Consider the following 22,062-nt stretch of genomic DNA (forward strand, 5'->3'; position numbering starts at 1 on the left):
AACTGTGATCTTAAATGCCTACTCTCTGTAAGCTGTTAAGGTCGGTTAACGACCATTCCACAGGTGCATGTTAATTAATTGATTATGATTAATTGAACATGCTTGGAAAAAATTGTTTAAACCCTTTACAATGAAGATCTGTAAAGTTATTTGGATTTTTACAACATTATTGTTGAAATACACAGTCCTGAAAAAGGGACGTTTCTTTTTTTGCTGAGTTTATATGATAAATAATTATGTAGCTGCTTTTATATTCAATGAAGTCGGTTTGCAAATCTCTGTTTAAACCAATCCACAAATGACTAATCAGAATGCATATGCAAATAGAGTATCATCATTTTTGGCACAAAGGGGAAAAAAAATTGCATCTTCCGTACAATTATTATATCATTATGAGAGGATACACTCGTAAAAATAAAGGTTCCAAAAGAGGGTTTCTTCAATGATCCCATAGAAGAAACCCCAAAGAACCTTTCAGGGAATAACCATGAAGATTTTAATAATCGAAAGAACATCTTCAGAAATTCAGAACATTTTGTGCAATGGAAAGGTTTCATGGATGTTAAAGTTTCTTCGTAGAACTATATATGACAATGAAGAACCTTTACTTTTAAGAATGTATCATCCAGCTTGCTTGTGGTTAACATAAATATTGAGAAAATACACATAGAAGAGACTTTTCAAATCTAGTCTAGTGAGTGAGTTTATAAGTGTTCCACATATACATTTTCCAGAATAAGTGAGTGAGGGATGACGTTCCTGTACACACAGGTGAATCGATAATAGATATACTGGGCATATATTATCAACAGAATAATTTATCATCCGATTAGTTGTTGGTTGCAGCCCTAGGTTGATCAATACAAGTTTACACGTCAAGTAAATTGGTGTTTTCTGCTTCTTTCAGGTTTGAAATCAGAGGGTCTGTACAGAGTGTCAGGCTTCACAGACCACATAGAAGATGTGCGGCTGGCCTTCGATAGAGGTGTGTAGTAGAATAACTACTTTACTACCTTTAGATTATGTGTGCAATAAACATGATGTAATCATGTGTATTATAGGTGTTGAACAAAGATTTGTTCTCTTTACGTTTTCTTACACGCTTGGATGAACTCACAATCATTTACGTCACTTTGATTCTATCAACATTCAACCTTTTTCCAGTCAAAACAATGTATTCTTGTATAGTATAGTGATTCATCTGTTATTTATAACAGATAACTAATTCTCCTCCGTAGATGGTGAGAAGGCGGACATCAGTGCCAATACCTACTCAGACATCAATATAATCGCTGGAGCTCTCAAGCTTTATTTGCGAGATCTGCCCATTCCAGTTATCACATATGGCGTCTACTCCAAATTCATACTGGCAGCCAGTAAGAGACTTCAGAACACTTTCACTGACATTGAACCTGGAACTTTTTCTTCTAATCTCTGATTTGATTATCCTTAATAATGTTTATTTCCCTTTTTTCTTTTTTTTAAACTTTGATTTTACCATTAAATTCTCTTGGATTCTGATATGGCACTAAATAATGAAATAACTTATGACAATGAATGAATGAATAAACAAATATATAAATTAATAAAAACATATTTAAATAAATAAATAAATCTTTTATTCAGTGGGGTTCAATATTATTTGAAAATATACACTACCGTTTACCACTACTAAATACACACTAACCTTTGGGGATAGTAAGTGGTGGTTGTTGTTGTTGTTGTTTATTTATACTTTTATTCACCAAGGGTACATTAATTTGATCAAAAGTGACATTAAAACATTTATAATGTTACAAAATATTTCTTAACTTTCTATTCATCAAAGAATCCTTAAAAAAATGCATGACAGTTTATCATCAACAGTGATGATAATAATAAGAAATGTTTCTTGAGCTGCAAATCATCATATTAGAATGATTTCTGAAGGATCGTGTGACATTGAAGACTGGAGTAATGATGATGAAAATTCTACTTTTCCTTCACAGAAAAATAAAAGCATAAATAATTCACAATATGACTTTTTTTTTTTTTTTTACCATATTTTGATCAAATAACTGCAGCCTTGGTAAGCATTAGATACTCAAAAATTAAAAATCACAATCTTTTGAATGGTAGTGTTATTTCTAATTGGAACAAAGTTCAAAAAGTATTTTATGTCAAAAATACAAAAAATAATCCCTTTCAATAGTGTTCTCAGATTTTGGACCAAATTATGTTTAAGCATCGGTAAAATATGTGCACTAGTGGCAGTTTTTAGCATAATTCTGAACGGTATTTTTCAAAACTTTTTTTTGAGCAGAAATAACAGACCCTGACTCCAGACTCGAGGCAGTTCATGATGGTCTCCTCCAACTTCCTCCAGCCCACTATGAGGCCCTGCGGTACCTGATGACACACCTGAAGAGGTAAAACCACAAATGTATTGAATTTCCAGACACATTTACTACTCCCTTAGGTTCTGGTCCCATAGTTTATTTCATGACTCCACTTTGAGCCTGTGGGTGTTCAGGTTTTTATTGCATTTAAGCATTTTACCTACAGCTTAATAGAGTGAGTTTACTTCCTGTCACCCTGCAATATAAAACTTCTAAGAATGATTAGGAGGAAACTGGAAACCCAATACTGCACTTTAGCTCCGTGTACTTCAGGAAACCTTTAAAATGATCCTCACGGAAAGCTTGTCAAGCCAGCTTTGCCGCATTTCCCTAACCATGGAAAGTAATATAACCAAAATTATATTTTCTGAGGTGATTTTTCCATGTCTTTTCTCTGTTTATCAGGGTCACCATGTACGAGAAGGACAATTACATGAACTCAGAGAACCTAGGAATCGTTTTTGGCCCGACGCTCATGAGACCCCCGGACCAGAACACGCTCGCCACTCTCAACGATATGAGATACCAGAAACTGATTGTTCAGCTCCTGATAGAGCATGAAGACATCTTGTTTTAAAAATGAAGACATCTTTTAAAGATTTTAAAGAGCTTGTACATTTGAAAAAGCGACCTGCCACACATTTCAAAGATATTATGTTTTCTCGTCATACGAAATTTTGGAAGTAATTGCACATTTCACTCAATGTGTTTCAAACCCCCAAAACTATGGAAGTTTTAAAAACTAAAAAAGGAATTTTATCTCACAATTCTGACTTTTGTCCTTTTTTTTATTTTTATTTTACTTTTGCGAGTTTATATGTCGAATTGTGAGACAAACTTGCAGTTCTGTGAAAAATAGAATTGCGATATAAACTCGCAATTGTAAAAAACAGACAGAAAAAAGTCCGAATTGTGAGATTAAAAAGTCACAATTACTTTTTTTAATTTGCAAGTTTATATCTCAATTCTGAATTTACAAACTCGGAATTGCGAGAAAATAAGTCAGAATTGCAAGCTATAATCTTGCGGCTTTTTATCTTACAATTTTGACTTTTTTCCTCACAATTGCCAGTTTATATCTCACAATTCGGACCTTTTTTTGTTAAACTAACAAATTGTGAGTAAATCTGAATTGCGAAAAAAACTCATCATTCTGGGGGTAAAAAGTCAGAATTGTGAGAGATAAATTTGCAATTTAAAAAAATTCACATTTACCTTTTTATTTTATTCAAACATATGCTGTTAAGCATGGAGCAACATTGTGTATTCATGCTGAATACAGTTTGAATTATTATTGATGGGCATTTTGTTTAAATTAAATTATAGTACCTTTTTTTTCTCTGATGCCAAACAAGTATGATGCATTGACCTTAATGCTCTACATGACGTATGAATCTATGGTCAATTAGCATTGTGAAACTAACAAATTGTCAAATATAAATTTAAAAAAATATATATATTTTTTGGCTCATGTGGTTGGTAAATGTATATGTACTATATTGGCAAGACAATTGAGATCATGTGTAAAGCACTTTTTAATTTTACATGTGTAAATAGTTATTTTTTTGTTCAGTGTTAACAATTCTGTGTTTAACCCATGCCTTTGAAATTGTTTTGTTTACCCTGAAAACAATAGAGTGATTATTCTGTGACTGGAAAAAAAAAGTTCTTAGAGCATTTATTTAGTGCTCGTTCCTTCCTCATTGAGCTTGATCCCATTTCAAGCACAAAATTGTTTGTATTGTATTCATCTTAGTCTCCTGAGGCGAGACCATTTATTCACCTTGGGAAAAAAAAGTTGATAAACGGTACAGTCACCTTGGTTTGACTTCCTTCAAATTGTTTATTTGATATAAGACCTTTCTACAATTTGTTTTTTTGAAGATACTTTCTGTGAAGAATGATTGTAATTTATCAAATGCTGATTTATTAAATTATGTAAATCTGGTTACTTTAAAATCTGTGAATACCTTGATTCTGGACTTCAAAATGAAGTGGCAGTCGAAATGAACTTCTGAAAGTAGTTTTCGTGTCATTATTTGAAGCTGCAACACCTCACATTTGCAGTATGTGAAATATGTTGCTGTAATTAGTGCTCTGTCAGCTCTCTAGGCGTTGGTTATCTCTAAGCTCGGTTTTCTTGTTCCAAATTCAGGGGTGTGTATGGCAAAATTGTTTTAGTATCAGACAGCTGAGACGGTATATGCCCCAAAGAGAATTTTTTTTTGTAACCAAATCACAGGTGAAGCTTGAACCTGAAACCAGCCTCCTGAGGGCAGCTGGAGGAGATCAACAGACCAATGGGAGAGATGAAGGAGGGTGTTTGAGACGCAGGTGAAGTATAAATGAAAGAATTCATCACTTATTAAAGTTTAGCTGTAGCTGCAGAGCTATGATGTTGTGGGTTTGGATATAGACAAAAAAAAAAAGCTACAAGGTTCTGCTGGATATTTTCATAAAAGAAACAAAAGACTTGACAGTCAGTCTCTGAATGACATTGAACACACCGGCTGCTGAGGTGAGTGTTTCTGATGGATGATACAGAAAGAACTTTATCTTGAGGACATGCTTATATATATGTATATAACACTGTAAAAAAAGAAGTTTCTGCCTTAAATACTGTAAGTACAATCAACTTGGATGTTTAAGTAATTTCAATTTAAATTACATTAAACTGACTTTAAAAAATGAGTTGAATCTTGTAGGCCTATATAACATAAAAAAACAGTTGGAAATTGCTTTAACTCACCAAAATAAGTTAAGCAATGTAAAAACATATGTTGTTAATCATATAATTTTTAGGTATATCATTGTAATCGGTGTTGTTTTGTTTTATAAACGCTAATAGTGTGAATTGAAGAATAATACAGAATGGCAGACAAATCCTCCTGGTGGAAAAACATAACTGGAAGAAACAAGAACAATTTCAAAGAAACCCAACAGGAATTTGGAAATTCGGACAAGACGTCAGCGAAACAAACTGGGAGCGAGAACAAAAACACCAATCTGATCAGCGACGAGACTTACGACGACTCTCAACTCGAGCCCTCCTTCAAGGAAAACACGTGCCGCAGAAATTGGACAGTTTCACGGTCTGGCCGTTTCAAGGAGAAACGAAAAGTGCGGGTCACCATGCCCGAACACAACTTTTATGACAAACACATTGCTGTCGCCAAGTAGCACAGCTAACCAATTTACGGTGTTATTAACGAAAAAAAGAAAAGAAAATAACCTGTTGCTCTGTTTAGCCTACACTGCAAGCGGTCTTCTGGGATTTGTGAATGGAATCTTCAGCCGTCCATCTGTCGCAAGAGCGTTGTATTTTTGTCGCGTTGCGTCGTTCGCTTGCAGTGTATAGAGGATGTAATGAAGAAAACCGGCATCATTTGCTGGAGCCATTGATTTCAATTTCAGTGACTGACAATGACACCTGTTACACTCTGCTGCCGTAGTAATCTGGGATTATTATTATTTTTTACTGCTGGTTGTTCTTAGAGACACGCTTCATGAATTGAGCCTACAAAAAGAAAGACATTTAGCCTACTCTGTAGGCTCATGTATTTATTGTTTGGGTTGTTTTGTTTTTAAAGAAAAGTCTCTTAGCCTATTTATTTTAAAAAGGGATTTAAAAGAAGAGTTTAAGGCTACCGTAGGCTAAATGAAGGAAATACAGATGTTTAGGCTCGATTTTTTTACCCTGATATGTAGTTTCCCCCCCCGATTGTCGAGGGAAATTCGGTTTCATTTACATTAGCCTATAAATATTGCACGTTTGAGAAGTTGTTACCCTATCTAACCTTTTTTTCCGGAAAAATTACCCAATCGGGTTTAATGTAAATCCATGTTGTGTATAGACTTATATATTTGTTTGGCAAAATAGCTCTTGTTTCCTAAAAAAATATTTGGCAGAACAATATTTCAGAACTGATCATATTAATTTACATTACAATAGCCTATAAATAAAAATTGTATCAGAGAGGTGACTAATGCGTTAAAATGTAGTTTTCATGTAATTTAAATATTAAGCTTGTTCAAATTTATATTTAGTAAAGAGTAAATATCAATATGTCGATTAAACAGATGGTTCTGTCCAAAGTGATTTGAGATTGAGCAATTGGAGCAAACTGGTTAGCTAAACATAGGCCTACTTAAACACACAAACTGTAAATGTAACTTAGACTAATGTTGCAAAGGTTTACGTAACTGTAAAAGAATGGAATGTTGTTAAACATGGCTCTGAATAAATGTCGTCAAATTATAATACACACCACAAATAGTCATCTGCATTATGTAGGTGTGTGATGATAACTATGCCATCTGTCAATGAAAGGTCACATGAATGCATTTTAACTGCGTGTCTCGAAGTTTTCTGTCCCTTTGTTCATTATTAAACACTAAAGTATGTTTTTATCTATGATATATATGTATGAGCCATTGCAGATAATCACTCAAAAAAAAAAAAAAAATCACACAACTTGTGCTGATTGGCATGATCTCAAGTTGTTTGTGTCATGTCAGGCCATAACAGGCTAAGAGAAGAGCTCCCTCTAGTGATGGTGTAGAAAACTACAATGTCAACAGTGATGAGCAGCACAAAACTGATATATTTTATACTTTATAAGAAATACAGGCAACTCCTGACAAATTAACTTTAACATGTTCTAAATATTGTAAACAGTATGCATAATTCATTTGGCACACACATTAAAAACACACAAACACACACACATACTAAAAAATAAACGGCACCGAAATGTTCTGAAAGGTTCAATATTTCAGTGAACAGGCACTTTTGGGGAAAAAAACATTCTCTATGAGCAGAATTTAATTTTCATCTTGCCATTGAAAAATACCTAAAATCTTCAAACACTACAAACAGCTCAAACAAACCTTATACCACCTGAGTGTATATTAAAAAAAAATGTTTTACACACATGACCTGTAGATAACAGAAAACCTGTTTATATCTACCGTAACATTATGTGAAATGATACTGACACGCTGCAAATCTCAGAAGGTAAACATTGGAATCTTTTGAAGGTAAACATTGCTGTGGTTTTGCAGGAGTGTGTATTTATAGTTCATCATGTTTGTAAGTGAACTCACGGGATGATATATATCCATCATTGTCTTCATCTTCTTTTTGGAAGATGTCCTCAACCATCACTTCATGATGGGTGTCATTGGGGGCATATCCATGTCTTTCAAACTCTTTGCGCAAGTATTCTTTGACCTGAAATAGAAAGCCATAACAAAAAGAACTCCCTGAAATAAATTACTATGAAACCCATGCTTGATAAAACAGCAGCTTTTCGACACACAGTTGTGAACAAACCTCTGATCTGGAAAGCTTCCAGTCATCATTGAGGTCCATTTCCTGAAAGGACTCATGTGACCTGGGCCCATTTCGGATCTCCATGATCTCGATGTCAAAGATCAGACTGCTCTCCGGAGGGATTTTACCTGAGTACAGAGCATAACCATTGGCAAGATCAAGCAAGTTCTTTTTGTATGGGGTGTTTTAGATCACCCTCAAAATTCTGTCATAATTTATTTTCCCTAAACCTGTTTGAAGTTCTTTCTTTTGTTGAACACAAAAGAAGATAATTTGAAGAATGTTGGTAACCAAACAGTTTCTGGTCCCCATTGACTTCCATTGTATTTATTTTTCATACTGTAAGTCAATGGGGGCCATCAACTTTTTGGTTAACAATATTCTTCAAAATATCGTCTTTTGTATTCAATAGAACAAAAAACTCATAGGCTACAGGTACATCTTGAGGGTGAGTAAATTATGAGAACATTTTCATTTTTAGGATGAACAAGTTCAATATTGGAAGGTGTAAGAAGCCAAAGTTCCTCAAATAATGCTTTATGAATATGCATCTTGCTGGCACACCTTTGCCCTCTTTGCCATATGCAAGAGCTGGAGGGACAGTCAGTTTCCTCTTCTCCCCCACACACATGCCTTGAAGACCCTTGTCCCAACCCTTTATCACCTCACGGATCCCCAGTGTGAACCAGACAGGGTTTTTGTCTCCATGATGACGGCTGCCGATTACAAGACATGTGCAAATCTCAGTTAAACTCTAGAGACATGCATGCTTGAGATGGCAGCTGTGTTTTGGAATATGATATGTGGTTTCTATCTGGTCTAAGTTGGTCATTAGCTGATCCAAACTAGACCATCTTGGTCCAGCAACACACCAGATAACAGCTAAAGCTGGTCAAACTGTTTTTGGACCATATACCATGCTAATGCTCACCTTATATCAGAAACAAACTACCATGTTCCAAAACATAGCTGTTTAAGCTTAAATGTTGTGTATTCAACAACCAAAACAAAAGAGCAGGCTTAGGTTAATGCAGTCTGTTCTTGCGGTGTGCAGTCTATTTAAAGTTTATGAACATGCAATAGATGGTCCATTAGTTGTCACCTGGAATGAAACATTGTGCCATTACTCTCCAGAAAGCCATCGTAGTGAACCAGAAGAATATCCCCGTATTTGGATTTACGATGGCAAAGGAAAGGTTTGTATAGTACTTCAATCTTCACCTCTGGTTCCGGAAGTTTTGCTCCATGCACGTAAAAGAAGAATGCAGAAAAAATGCATGTCCACAATTCTGGAATCATTTTAATATCAAGAACAGTTTAACAACCTCTAACTGTTAAGCTGATGTTTCATACACAACAAAGCATGAAAAGCTTCACAGAGTAGGGTAAAAGTTGTGCAGCCGCGACTACGTGGCAAGCAATTTTCTGCAGGGGTCTTTCCCAAAACGAGCTATGTTGGTCCGATTCGTTAACGAATTGTTCTTTTGTGTCGACTCTCTTCAATGAATTGTTCGAACCTGTTCACAAACCTGTCTAAATAATTCCGAGCAATTCAATACGAAGTGAGAAGTGTCCACATCAAAATAATTAATTGCAGAAATGATAATGGCTGATTGAATGACTTATTAAAATATATGAAACTTACTGAAATTTTAAACCAAGTGATCATGAATTTTAGTATTATGAGAATACGGTCAAAAGTTTGGAAACATTACTATTTTTATAGTTTTTGAAAGAAGTCATCAAGCATGCGTTTATTTGATGAAAAATACAGAAAAAAAACATTGTTATTATTACTATAATTTAAAATAATGGTTTTCTATTTTAATATAGGCTCCTTTAAAATAGAATTACTTTCTTTGATGCAAAGCTGAATTTTCATCATCTAGTCTTCAGTGTCACATGATCCTTCAGAAATAATTTTATGCGGATTTATAATCAATGTTGAAAACAGTTGTGCTGCTTAATATATATATATATATATATATATACAAAAACACGCGAGAGGCCTACTTTTTTCAGGATTCTTTAATGATTAAAACGTTTAAAAAGAACAGCCTTTATTTAAAATAGAAATCATTTGTAACAATATACACTGTCATTCAACAGTTTGGGGTCAGTAATTTTTTCTTTCTTTTTTTGAAAGAAATTGATACTTTTATTCAGCAAAGATGTGTTAAATTGATTTAAACAAATTACTGAAAGTAAAGATTTATATTGTTAGAAAAGATTTCTATTTTGACTGAGTAAATGCTGTTCTTTTTAACATTTTATTGATAATAAATCAGTAGGCCTATATTAAAATGAGAATGTAATATGCCACGATTAGATGTCATAACGCAATGGCGTAAAAGACTCGTTGATCTTTTAAAATGACCTGTTCAAAAGAACCGACTCGAAGAAATGAGACGGACTTCAGATCACACTCACAGATCCCAATGTAAACGTTACCACCCTAAAATACAATCCTGTATTATTATTGGTCAGCTTCTTTTGAAGACACGCCTTAACGACCAATATTCAATTTTCATTGGACGTCAAACACAGCCCCAGTACCACAACGCCCACATGCTCGTACTGTATCCAATCAGAGATGCGCTAAGAGAAAATCCCACAGACGTCAGGCGCATGGGCCGATCCTTCTATGATCACATGGATTTGAATTCTCGAAGCATTTACGAAAATCATTTGCGTAATCTCTACTCCCAGCAGTGACTTTGCGTCTTTTACGTATGATGGTCGTAGGTAAGAATTATCTCTAGTTTCTAAAAGCGGCTGTGTTGAGCTCAGTCTTGCCACGACTAAGTAATGAATTGTCAAGAGAATGTCTACCATGGAGGGAGTTCTCTATAAATGGACCAACTATATTAGTGGTATGTATGCAGCGACAAAAGTTATGTGTTATATAAATAAGGGAAGTATGTAAAGCAATTAGCCTGTTTGCTAGCTTTAGTAGTGTATAAATTAAGTTAAGCCAACATCCTTTTTAACTCTCTGTGTCGATACTTTATCCAAAGCAGTGACCAACTCACCCACATACAGTTCATCTGCTAAAAAAACATTCGCAGAAAAGTTCCTAAGATTATGTAATGGATTGTGTTTTATTCACTTTTGACAATGGGTTATTAAAAGCCTCTTGACTGGAAAAACAAGTCAAGCCATATTATGTTCATGTATCTTAAACGTCATCAGATACATTGTTACATGTGTCAGCTACAACTTAAAATGTCATATATGGCTCCTTTGTGTCTTTTGAAGGTTGGCAGCCCCGTTGGTTTGTTCTTGAAGGAGGCACTCTTTCCTACTATGACTCTCAAGAAGATGCATGGAAAGGATGCAAGGGCAGCATCAAAATATCTGTGTGTGAAATAAAGGGTAAGGGAAAGTTTATGCCTAACCCGAGCAGGAAACCTAATAATGGTTACATCACAAGCATCTATTCTTCATATGCTTCAGGATATCATAATACGCTTACGCAATCTCCGGGAACTTTTATGTCCCAGGGGTTGGTTTTCATTACTGTCATGGAAACTTTTTTATATATATAAATCATGCCATCAGAACTTATTTTTTCTACTCTTCAAATTATGATTTTATGATTTTACTCTTTTCTAAGACCCAGACCATCAAACCCAGCTATTAAAATTAACTGTAAAAGTATGAATTATCACATGGTTATAACCGTAATGTAAACACAGCATATTTTGATATTTACGCTATTGTGTGAAAATGATGTATTATTATTACCACTGCTAAATCAAACAAATGTTCATTAATAGCCTACATGATAAATCAGTAAAGAGCTTGAGATAAAATATGAGACATGATCAGAATAAAAAAAAGTGAGATATTTTTTATCGTACCTCATTTCTAACCTGTAATTTCATCAAAGGGGTGAAAATATTATTTAATTGTATTTAGGATACATGAAATGCTAGATATGAAGTTAGCGCTTAAAAAGAAAAATGTGTCAGCTATTTTATTCAAAAAATGTCCACAAAAAAATCCACTGCCATCATTTCCACCATATAATGCTATTAAACATAATACTTCATTTGAGATGTGGTATAAATGACATTGTGGTTGAAATCATTATCGCTTTTCTTAATAAAGTAAGGGGGAAAAGTTTGTGATTAATACGTGTTCACTGTTGAACATATTAGACTAATGAAACAAACCAGTAAGAGTGTGTGAAGAGACATTATTTTTTACAGTCCACAGGCCCCAAAATGTCCGTAGTTGAAGAAACACCCAAGTTCCAGCTATTGTGAATGATCTTACAGAAGGTATACTTTGCTAATCCATCTTCTTTGTCCTCCCTCCGCCCATTGTAGTTCACCCATCGGATTTCACAAGGGTTGATCTGATCATTCCAGGAGAACAGTACTTTTATCTCAGGGCAATTAATGCAGCAGAGAGGCAGAAATGGCTTGTGGCGTTAGGGACTGCAAAAGCCTGTCTTACAGACAACCGAACCAAGAGAGAGAAGGGTGAGTGTTGTATTTCTGCTGAAGTAGACAAGATATTCTCTGTAGATCATCTGGCTTTACAGTGAAATATGATAAAGTCATTTATAGGGTATTGTGAACAATATACGGTAGTGTATATTGTGTTGTGGTTTTTAGTCCGTGTCTATGGACTTTTTAGCTCCTGCAATATGACTAAATTAACTTTTAGCAGTTATACACATTGAATATTTACAGTCTTACACTTCCAGGAAAAAAATTATACCAAAAATATTTTGTGTCCTGGCACCAACTTCCTGTTTCGATAGTCAACGTGTCAATACAGGAAGCAAACCCCATTTCAAGGGATTCAAATTCAATTGCATAACTCATTCAGATCAGGATGTTTCCTCATTTTGCAATTGTTCAAAGAACTGTCTAGGAAGAAAGTAAGTGTCAACACTAGTGTCTTCTGTTTTCTTAGAGCTCCAGGAAAGCTCAGAGGCTCTGAAAACAAAAATGTCTGAGCTAAGGCTTTACTGTGACCTTCTCCTTCAGCAAGTGAACAAAATACAAGAAAGTCCTCTAGCGGAGATGACAGCTGATTCTGAGGAGGTAAGGGAGTGTTGTGTTGATTTTCATTGTCGACCTCGGCTGCCTTCTGTTTCACTATGCATATTTCAAGGACATAATTGAGGAAACATGTATACCATTAAACAATTTACAAGCTCAATGTCAAACATCAATAATGCAGGGTTATAAGTTTATCTTTTCATACCTTATCATTCTAAGGGTGTGCTCACACTTGTAGTTCGGTTCTCTTGGTTCTTTTGGTCCGGACCAAGAAAGAAAATTATAGTCCTATTTAGTCCTGGTTCACTAAGCATTCACACAGTCATTTTTAACACTGAACCTAAAGACACAAAACCAAAAAAAAACAGCTTTTATGATGTATATTTTGCGACGGAACTTATCGAACATTGTGGGCTGGGTTAAATGCTCTCGCTGTATGTGTGTGCATATGATGTGGTATATAATATGCATACTTACGGGGAGCCGAGCATACTTACAAATAATACGGGGAGCTGAGAACTCGTGAAGAGCTTATAAATGTGTAAAGGACTCAAAACAGCGGCAGGAATCCCTCCGTCACACACACAAACGAAATTCTGCTGCAAGGAGATGCAGTTCTGATGCCTGTCCCGAAATGTGATGAGAAAAAACAGGTATGCTTGAGGATTCTCTCCTTTTTGGGTCGCATGTCCTGTTTTTGGATCGTTTGCATGTCTTTTGTCCCCGTTGCAGTCATATTTAATTTGAACCGCACCAGAGTTTGTTTGGAAGTGGACAGAGACCCATCTCGGTCCACTTGTTTGGGTGCGCACCAGGGTTCTGATGGCAGCCTTCACACTTATTCAAATGAACCGCACTAACAGAGTAATCGCACCAGGGTTCGTTTCTAAATGTGTGTCCTTTGTCTTCATCACAAAACCAAGGGTCAAAAAGCTGCCCTGTACTGTTCAGACTGGTCAAGTGGCTCTGGAAATTCAGTTTTGGTATGTGTTGGTTTCAGGTAGGGGATGAGACAGGAAATCTAGTGAAGTCCACATGCACCACCTTCTTAAAGACCCTGGAGGAGTGTATGCAGATTGCTAGCCGGACCTTCAATCCAGACCTTCTGAGTCAGACCCCTCCAGGCTCTCCTCCTGTGGCTACCATCAAACCTCAGAAGGTATATTAAATAGACTGTTATCACCAACTGGAAAATACAAACGTTCGTGCTATTGTAATTCTAATTCAGTTTGTCAGAACCTACACTATTTCTTATTTCCATAGATCAACGCGACTGATCCAAAAAATCAGCACCAAGGAGAAACGTGAGTTCGTTCAGTAATGTTAATGGACTCTTGTGGGTCAGGTGTGCTTTTGTTTGTCTCTAAAATGTTGAAAATGTGTGTTATGCAGACAAAGGGACTTAATAAACACCTCAGGAGCATCAGCACATGAGAGTGGGCCAGAAAATGAACCACCTCCATCTCCTCAAGAAAGCATACCTACAGGTTTGCCAAGCATTAAGCCAGTCGGATTCAGAGCTGGTGCTACATTTTGACTTCCCTCAACTCTCATTTCCTATCTTGTCTGTCTTGTTTGGTTTAGGAAGTGGTTTAATGGTGGACCAAGAGGAGCCCATGGAGCCTCATAATGGCTCTTCATCAAGCACACATGACCCTGAAGAACCTGTAGGAGAGAAGAAGGACAAACCAACAGAAGAAGCAGACCGTGCTCAAGAAAAACAACAGGAAGTCTCCCATAGCCCCACACAGAACAAAGAAGAAATGGTCACTGAAGAAATCCAGGCTGACCTGGAAGTGAACAAGCCTCAGTCTGAGAACACACAGGAAGAGGAAGATAAGGTGGACACATTCTTCAGTACCATGAGCCACAGGTATGAGGCGCCTCCGTTGCTGTGATCCTCTGAAGAAACAACATGAATGTACTGCACACATTTACACAATTCAGAACACAGCTTTCCTTTGTTAATGTAAAGTTATAGCTAACAAGACTCTTAGAATTTTGTTTTACAGTAATGTGCTATATGCAGCATTTCAGTGAAAATCTAGATTGAGGGACTAGAAATCTCCATATAGGAACATTGTGTTCTAAGGAACCAGGTGCAATGCGATAAAGTGACGTTATCAATCATGTCTGTTTCATGTAAAAGGAATGTCCAGGTTAAGTGCAAGTTAAGAATCTGTTTTGTGAATGCTGTTAAATAACACAGAAAACAAGTTGGACACATGCGACAGTTCATAAAAACAAACAAAAAATGCATTGACTGAAATGCGCTAATAATTGAAGTCTATGAGATAATTTGTAGTCTAGCCTGATTAGATTATGGTTTTAAAAAGGCACTTCCCACAAATAGGGTGCACTTAGGTCTCCCTTTTTTTATAGCAATAGAAGTACAAATCCCTTTTTTTTTTTGTAAGCTAAACAGTAGGTGTGTTCACACCATGTCAGAACAACAAAACAATTTTTGACGGCTGCAACGCAATGCGGAAACACTCAAAATACCAGTATTAAAAATAGTGAAGTTTTATTATTTCTGTTCAATAATTCCTGTAATTGTTTATTGTTAATGTCTTAATGCAAGAGTACTATGAAAATAAAACGCATACAATTTAATAAGCTAACACAAGTTTGATAACTAATTACCTTCTAAATAAATTAAAGTTTATTAATAACTAGGGCTGTGAAAAGATTAATTGCGATTAATCGCATCCAAAATAAAAGTTTGTGTTTACATAATATATGTGTGTGCACTGTGTATAATTATTTTGTATATATAAATACACACACGTGCATGTATACATTTAAGAATAATTTTTTATTTATATATAAAATATTCATATTTATATATAATATAAATTATAAATAAATATATACAGTAGATACATGCAAATATTTCTTAAATATATACATGCTTTTGTGTGTATTTATATATATATATATACAAAATAATTATACACAGTGCACACACATATATTATGTGAACACAAACTTTTATTTTGGATGCGATTAATCTTTTCACAGCCCTATTAATAACGCATTTGTATATTGACTGTTAATTCTTTTATTGTGGTTTTGTATAACTTTATCTGAAAAAAAATTACAGCAATATTTAATCTCAAATTAGCTAGCAGACTCTTTTGTTTATTTATAAAGCTTAACAATTTTTTTTAAATTTTGGTAACAGGGTTATAACAACTCGTATAATATTTAAATTGACTTTTGGAATTTAACAGACAAACAACTTCCTTGCTGGAGAAGAAAAAGTTTTAAGACTGTAATTTGTACCCTGTTTGTGGAAAGTTCCAAAACAATGAACTAAATGTTGCACAATTTCATATACAATGGTTTCAACATGTACAGATTTGAAAGACAAATGGTCCATGATTAAATGTTTATCATGGTATGTTTTCTTTTGATCACTCAAAACGAGACCCGGCCTGTGATGAGGGTTTGTAGATTCTTTTGCTATACATAATTCTTTCTTCTTCTTTATGTAATGATGAGGTCATCATATAACTACAGCACTTATCTGTTCCAACAACCTTCTTTGGGCTGAAACTAAATTGAATTGAACATGTAATGTTATCAAAGCAATGGGTTGGTATTAAGATATAAAACCTTTTCAGTATTATACCACTGTGTGAAGATTGTACAATTTTTCATTTACTAAACATGTATTTAATGTGTGCCGTTCTCAATTAAGGAATGCATGCTCCAAACCGGTTTTCTCCTGCTTTGGCTATGCCTGCTTTTGTATTTGGTGTTTTATTTGATCAAATAAATGTGCTCTCTATTGATGTGTGTACTAATTCACATGTATTGTCCTTGTGTGAATGTCTGTGGTTTTTTTCTTGTAGATTTAGTGATATAATACTGGAGGACAACAGTGGTATTCCCACACAGGCCTTTTTGGATTCTTGCTATGCTATAGTACCAGTTTTAGGTAGGACACTCTATCTTTCCCTCTCCCTTTTCCACCCTTTCTTTGCTTTGTCTTTTTCCTTCTGTCAGTTCTGTCGGCTATCTCAGTCTTTGCTGTCATTAGTGTTGTGCTTATTAAAGGTTGTAAAAGGCTCGCGGGGACATTGATTTCTGACACTCTGTGCATGTGTCGGCTCGCCATGTGCCCTTGATTTTAGTCCATTTTTTTTTCTTATATTATTCTGCATCTCATATTAGTCTGCACAGCTAATCCCTCATTCTCCCTCAAGCATAGTCATGCATGCTCTGATATGTCTATACTGGGACAGTTCGGTGAGTATCTGCAGGGGCCCAGAACAACTAGAAAATAAAGTCCAACTGCAGCAATCACTTATGAAAACTTTTGCACAGCACTTTCTTCTTAAGAACATACAGTGGTAATGATTTTTTTTTTGTTTTTTTGAGGGGGCACCAGTCTATGGCAGTTTTTAACCTCACTTTTTTTCTATAGTTTGAATGGGCAGGATGCTTCTGAAAGCGATTAGGCTAGGATTGGTGTTTTTTCTGTGGGTGGTGGTGGCAGCTTTATCTTGCGCATCAGGAATGAAGCCGTGTGCAGATAGAACATGAACTGGCATGAATTTTTTATATCCCACAAACATTTATATATCTTCACAGATTAAAAAAATACTGTGACCTACCTATATATATATATATATCTACACTACCGTTCAAAAGTTTGGGCTCGGTAAGATTTTTTTAATACTTTTGTAAGAAGTCTCTTATGCCCATTTTCTTTAGTCTTCAGTGTCACGCGATCCTTCAGAAACCATTCTAATGCTAATTTGGTGCTCAATAAACATTTATTATATTTATTATCAGCATTGAAAACAGTTTTGCGACAATGTTTTTGTGAAGACTGATGCGTTTTCAGGATTCTTTGATAAATAGAATTTTTATTTAGCATTTATTTGAAATTGATTTTTTTTGTAACATTGTAAGTTGTTACTGTCACTTTTAATCAATGAATCCATCCTTGCTGAATAAATGTATATACTGTATATATATATATAATTTTTTTAAATCTTACTGACCCCAAACTTTTGAGTTTATGTTTAGGCAGAAAATAGGTTAAACCAACAAAGTACTTACAAAGGTTTTCTCCCCTCAGACAAGCTTGGACCAACTGTCTTTGCTCCAGTTAAACTTGATTTTGTGGGAAACATTAAGGTAAGTGTAACATGTAAACAACAAAACTCAATGCATCCTTTTTTTTATAAAAGCAAGAAATGAAATGTAAATAATAGGTGGCATATTTTGAATAACATGAGCAGTGGGTTTATGGATTATAGATTCAAATCGGTTAATACATTTTTAAATAAAAGTTTGTGTTTATATAATATACGTGTATATAAATTATTATATTTATTTAAATATATATATATATATATGGTGTGCGTACGTGTCTGTATAAATATATATACATATATGGATTTATATATTTAAGAAAAAATTTTATATATAATATAAATTATGTATAAATATATATACAGAGTATATACATGCAAATATTTCTTAAATATATACATGCATATGTGTATATTTTTATACAAAATAATTATAGACAGTATACACATATATTATGTAAACACAAACTTTTATTTCGGATGCGATTAATCACCATTATCACTGCCCAGCATATATATATATATATCAATGTAACCATTTATTTCTTTATTAAAATAGCCGGAAAAACAAAATTCCTTGAACCTGTGAATTTAAAACTTGGAGTTGGAGTTTTCCTTCAGTATTCCAAATTAGATTCCATTTTAGTGAAATAAATGTTGAATTGTGCCAATATAATCAAACTGGATGGATGAATAGCAAATTGTCTTAAACAAATTTTAGTTAATAGGTTTGATCACTCAAAGTAATGCCCTTGATGACTTTGAGATGGGCTTGTAGTGGGTTTCCTTACATATTATATGAATTAGGTCTTCGAAGGTTGGATTAGAGATTATGGGGTTGGTTTGTGTGGGGTGTTATCAAAAATTTCACCTAGGATACCAAAAGAGCTAGAGCCTGGGTCAACAATGTCCTCTAGTGTCTCCATAACCACTAGAGGGCATCATAACTTGATCTGAGTTGATCCTCCTTATTTGCTCTATCAGAAGATCCAGCAGAAGGTGGTGTCCGATCCTGAGAGTTTCCCCACCCTACAGAGCATCGTGCTGCACGAGGTGGAGACGGAGGTGTCACAGGTGCGGAACTCGGCCACAGAAGCGCTGCTATGGCTTAAACGTGGACTCAAGTTCCTCAAAGAATTCCTTTCTGAAATCAATACAGGGATGAAGGATGTCCAGGGAGCTCTTAGTAAGTCACATGATCAAGTGTAAAACTGTGATACATGGTTCAAAATGTCCAAACATGTGTCCTTCACCTACGTTGATATCAGTGCTTCGTAATGTCTCCTGTTGAAAAGCTTTTTTTTTTCCTTCAGATAAAGCATATGGAAAAACATTACGGCAATATCACGGATGGGTTATTCGAGGAGTCTTTGCAGTAAGTATTGTGCTAAGAGCTGCTTCTCCATTTTAAATCAATAGTTTTGTCTGAAAATTTATTTGCACTAGTGTCAAACACTTTTTGTTTTAAAGAATCGTTTTTTTTTTTTAACCGGAATTAAAAATTAAAAGTTGTTTAAAATATGTCCAAACAAATAAAAATATTAATAATGAATTTACGTTCGGAGCCCTGCACGACATGGGTCTTGGGGGTTGTGGGGGTGGGTTGATCGTGGGAAGATATCATGGTCACAAATAAAGAATTTTTTTCCCCTCATTTTAACTTAAAAAAAACTTATATAAATACACAAACTTGATGGATGTGATTAATCAGGATTAATTGATTTGACAGCACTAATATTGATATATATATATATATATATATATATATATATATATATATATATATACACACAGTATATATCACCATGAAAACAAAATTGACCATTTTTATTTTTTATTTAATATAGCAGTATTTATTATAATCTTTTTATCTGTTCACATCGTTATTTTTTTAACAATTATTCATGTGCCCTCGTACTCTTTGATCAAAATAACTTTTCCCTGTCACTCACGTGAAATCACAGCAATAGCAAACCACAACCATCCTATCAAGTTCCGATGGACAAAAGTCCCATCCTACATTTTTCCTTGTTCGAGGAGCCGTTTAACTCGGATATACTTCACAATAAAGAATATCACAACTTCCATATTATGCGGACTTTAAAATTGTCCTTTTGTGTTCCATTGATAAAATAACAATATTCAGTTTTAAAAAATCATGACAACATGCATTCAAGTCCCCTTTCTGACTCTGTTTTTGTGTTTGTGTATGTTAGCTGGCTCTACGGGCCGCCCCGTCCTATGAGGGCTTCATGGCCGCTCTGGTTTCTCAAGAAGGCGATGAGCTGAAGGAGGGTTTCAAGACTGGCATGCACCGAGACCTGGACTTCTACCTTCCAGCTATGGGGAAGCAGCTGTCCATCCTGGATTCTCTTTATGAGGAGTACGGCTTGGAATCAGACGAGATCGTGTGACTAACAAACACACCCGTCCAGCGAACACGGCTTGCTTCTGAAGGAGCTGATCGGTTTCAGTGGTGGAGTTGAATTTCTTTCACCCACTGTGGTAACCGAACCCTGAGTTGGTGTTGAAGAAGACAGGGAGGTTTCTGTGAGGACAGGGCTTGCAAAGCTTGACCAGTAAGAGGGTGTGATTCCAAGTGTTTTCAGGGAACAGCTGTATTTTTAGCAACCTTCAGTGGAGTGATCAAATGTTTTGTTGACATTGGTTGTATGTTTTTACATACACATTTGGGAATCAGAGTGCAAACTGCAGATATGGTGAAGAAGGCAATATACCACATTGTTTACCTGGAAGTGAAGATATTACTTATTAACAGTAAAAGTGCAAAAATGCACTTGTGCTTTTCTCCTCACTTGAAATATTGCATTACTTTTGTTCAGATACTCACATCTCATTCATTTTAGACTAGCACAAATTTATTCAGAGACCTTTGGGGATTCAGAACATGCATCATGAAACCATTAAGTATACAGATTTTTTGCAGTGACATAGTCTTTAAACACATTCAAAATTGCTCCAATTCAGGATCTTGTAGGATCTACTTGGTGTTAGGGACCAAAGGAGTTTCTTTTTCTTGGTTTAGTGGAGAAATTCCCGAAAAAATTTAACTGTGATGATCTTGGATCTTCATTTACAAAAGGAAAGATTTCCTCAGTGACTTTATTTATCGACTTATTTATATGAATAGCTGTTGATTTTATAGTGTAAGAATCACACTTTGCTCGCTCTCAAATCAAATTAATGATACTAATTTGTGCATGTTGCATTGCATGGGTTTTGTTTTTATATTTCAGAATTATATTACTAAATGATCAGCACATAATATGAGGGTGAATGTTCTAGGTTTATATTTTAATCTAATTGCATTCCACAGAGTTCAAAATCCCACAAATCATTGTCTTTGTAAATATGCCATCCTAACATTGTTAACTTTTTTTGCATTCATTTTCAATTCCAGTTTTGGTTGAACTGTCACAATTTATCCGATCTGTCCTTTACCAGAATCATTTATGGGATAGTTCACCCAAAATGAAAATTATGTCATGTTGTTTCAAACATGTATGACTTTCTTCCACAGAACACAAAAGATATTTTGTAGAATTCTGTTAACCATAAAAATGAGATTAGTCACACTTTTTTCTTTAAAAAAAGTTATTTTTATTTTTTTGCCGACATGACGATGGAATTTTCAATTTTGGCTGAACTAACCCTTTAAATCTTTATTAAATCAATATGACTTCAGTTGAAAAGCAGAGCTTTGATATAACACCATTAAGGAAAATGTTTGCTTTTACTTCTCCCAGGAATAGCACACAGTATCCATGTTGTCATTTACTAGTATTAAAATTTGTCTATATGCCTTTTTATATGTATTTACTAATTGTAATTTTTAAATTGTCATTTATACTGAATTGGCTGCAGTGTTTTTAATCGTTTAATTTAAAAATATGCAAAATTCTTAGCAGCATAGATGAGATGACCGTTTTAGACACGAGGCGACAGTTTTAGACACAAGTAATGTTACATCGTCATTATGACACGTCCTTCAATCCTTCAATATCTGGATGTGGTTGCCAGGATACTCTCACCACAACAAGGATGATCACTAGACTCATTAATAAGGGCCAAGAATAGAAGGATGGTTTTTACGTGCACTTCTGCATGTGTGATAGAGGGAGGAAGTTTATATATATATATATAAACTTTTTTTAAATCAAAATAGCAAATAACCTAAAGCAGTGGTTTTACTAGTAATCTTT

The 22,062-nt window shown here is 34.9% G+C and overlaps 3 protein-coding genes and 1 long non-coding RNA gene across 4 annotated transcripts in view; 3 read left to right on the forward strand and 1 right to left on the reverse strand.

The window, feature by feature from the left end:
- The window catches only part of chn2 (chimerin 2), a 51,792-nt gene extending 47,399 nt beyond the window's left edge, over positions 1-4,393 (forward strand). The window contains exons 10-13 of the mRNA XM_077209212.1: positions 908-985; positions 1,239-1,376; positions 2,303-2,408; positions 2,784-4,393. Of these exons, the coding sequence (XP_077065327.1) occupies positions 908-985; positions 1,239-1,376; positions 2,303-2,408; positions 2,784-2,955 (494 nt within the window). The 3' untranslated portion in view covers positions 2,956-4,393. The remainder of the gene's footprint in view (positions 1-907; positions 986-1,238; positions 1,377-2,302; positions 2,409-2,783) is intronic.
- A 266-nt stretch (positions 4,394-4,659) lies between these two features.
- On the forward strand, positions 4,660-6,788 carry LOC143717960 (uncharacterized). The gene is made up of 2 exons (XR_013196288.1): positions 4,660-4,896; positions 5,227-6,788. It is a non-coding gene; the product is annotated as an uncharacterized LOC143717960 (long non-coding RNA).
- A 175-nt stretch (positions 6,789-6,963) lies between these two features.
- fkbp14 (FKBP prolyl isomerase 14) lies at positions 6,964-9,201 on the reverse strand. The gene is made up of 4 exons (XM_077209215.1): positions 8,816-9,201; positions 8,278-8,429; positions 7,714-7,841; positions 6,964-7,611 (listed from the first exon to the last, which is right to left on the reverse strand). Exons 1-4 carry the CDS (start codon positions 9,010-9,012, stop codon positions 7,453-7,455), a joined length of 636 nt encoding a protein of 211 aa, XP_077065330.1. The 5' UTR covers positions 9,013-9,201; the 3' UTR covers positions 6,964-7,452.
- Positions 9,202-10,423: 1,222 nt separating this feature from the next.
- On the forward strand, positions 10,424-21,714 carry plekha8 (pleckstrin homology domain containing, family A (phosphoinositide binding specific) member 8). The gene is made up of 13 exons (XM_077209180.1): positions 10,424-10,586; positions 10,972-11,088; positions 12,048-12,203; positions 12,643-12,773; positions 13,732-13,890; positions 13,995-14,035; positions 14,124-14,218; positions 14,316-14,604; positions 16,589-16,674; positions 17,824-17,882; positions 18,824-19,025; positions 19,153-19,214; positions 20,056-21,714. The coding sequence occupies exons 1-13, from the start codon at positions 10,538-10,540 to the stop codon at positions 20,251-20,253; spliced, it is 1,644 nt and encodes a 547-aa protein (XP_077065295.1). The 5' UTR covers positions 10,424-10,537; the 3' UTR covers positions 20,254-21,714.
- Positions 21,715-22,062: the final 348 nt, after the last annotated feature.

Source organism: Siphateles boraxobius, unplaced genomic scaffold (genome assembly GCF_051911475.1).
Source record: "Siphateles boraxobius isolate OS27281-9 unplaced genomic scaffold, OSU_SipBor_1 12, whole genome shotgun sequence".
Taxonomy (NCBI): Eukaryota; Metazoa; Chordata; class Actinopteri; order Cypriniformes; family Leuciscidae; genus Siphateles; species Siphateles boraxobius.

Bases quoted from the DNA above. Each gene is read 5' to 3' on its own strand.
- plekha8 (XM_077209180.1), top strand. From the start codon at position 10,538: ATGTCTACCATGGAGGGAGTTCTCTATAAATGGACCAACTATATTAGT. The intron at 10,587-10,971 runs GTATGTATGCAG...TGTCTTTTGAAG, and splicing joins ATGGACCAACTATATTAGTG to GTTGGCAGCCCCGTTGGTTT. The intron at 11,089-12,047 runs GTAAGGGAAAGT...CGCCCATTGTAG, and splicing joins ATCTGTGTGTGAAATAAAGG to TTCACCCATCGGATTTCACA.
- fkbp14 (XM_077209215.1), bottom strand. From the start codon at position 9,012: ATGATTCCAGAATTGTGGACATGCATTTTTTCTGCATTCTTCTTTTAC. The intron at 8,430-8,815 runs GTGACAACTAAT...TGTAATCGGCAG, and splicing joins GGCACAATGTTTCATTCCAG to CCGTCATCATGGAGACAAAA. The intron at 7,842-8,277 runs GTGTGCCAGCAA...CTCTGTACTCAG, and splicing joins ATATGGCAAAGAGGGCAAAG to GTAAAATCCCTCCGGAGAGC.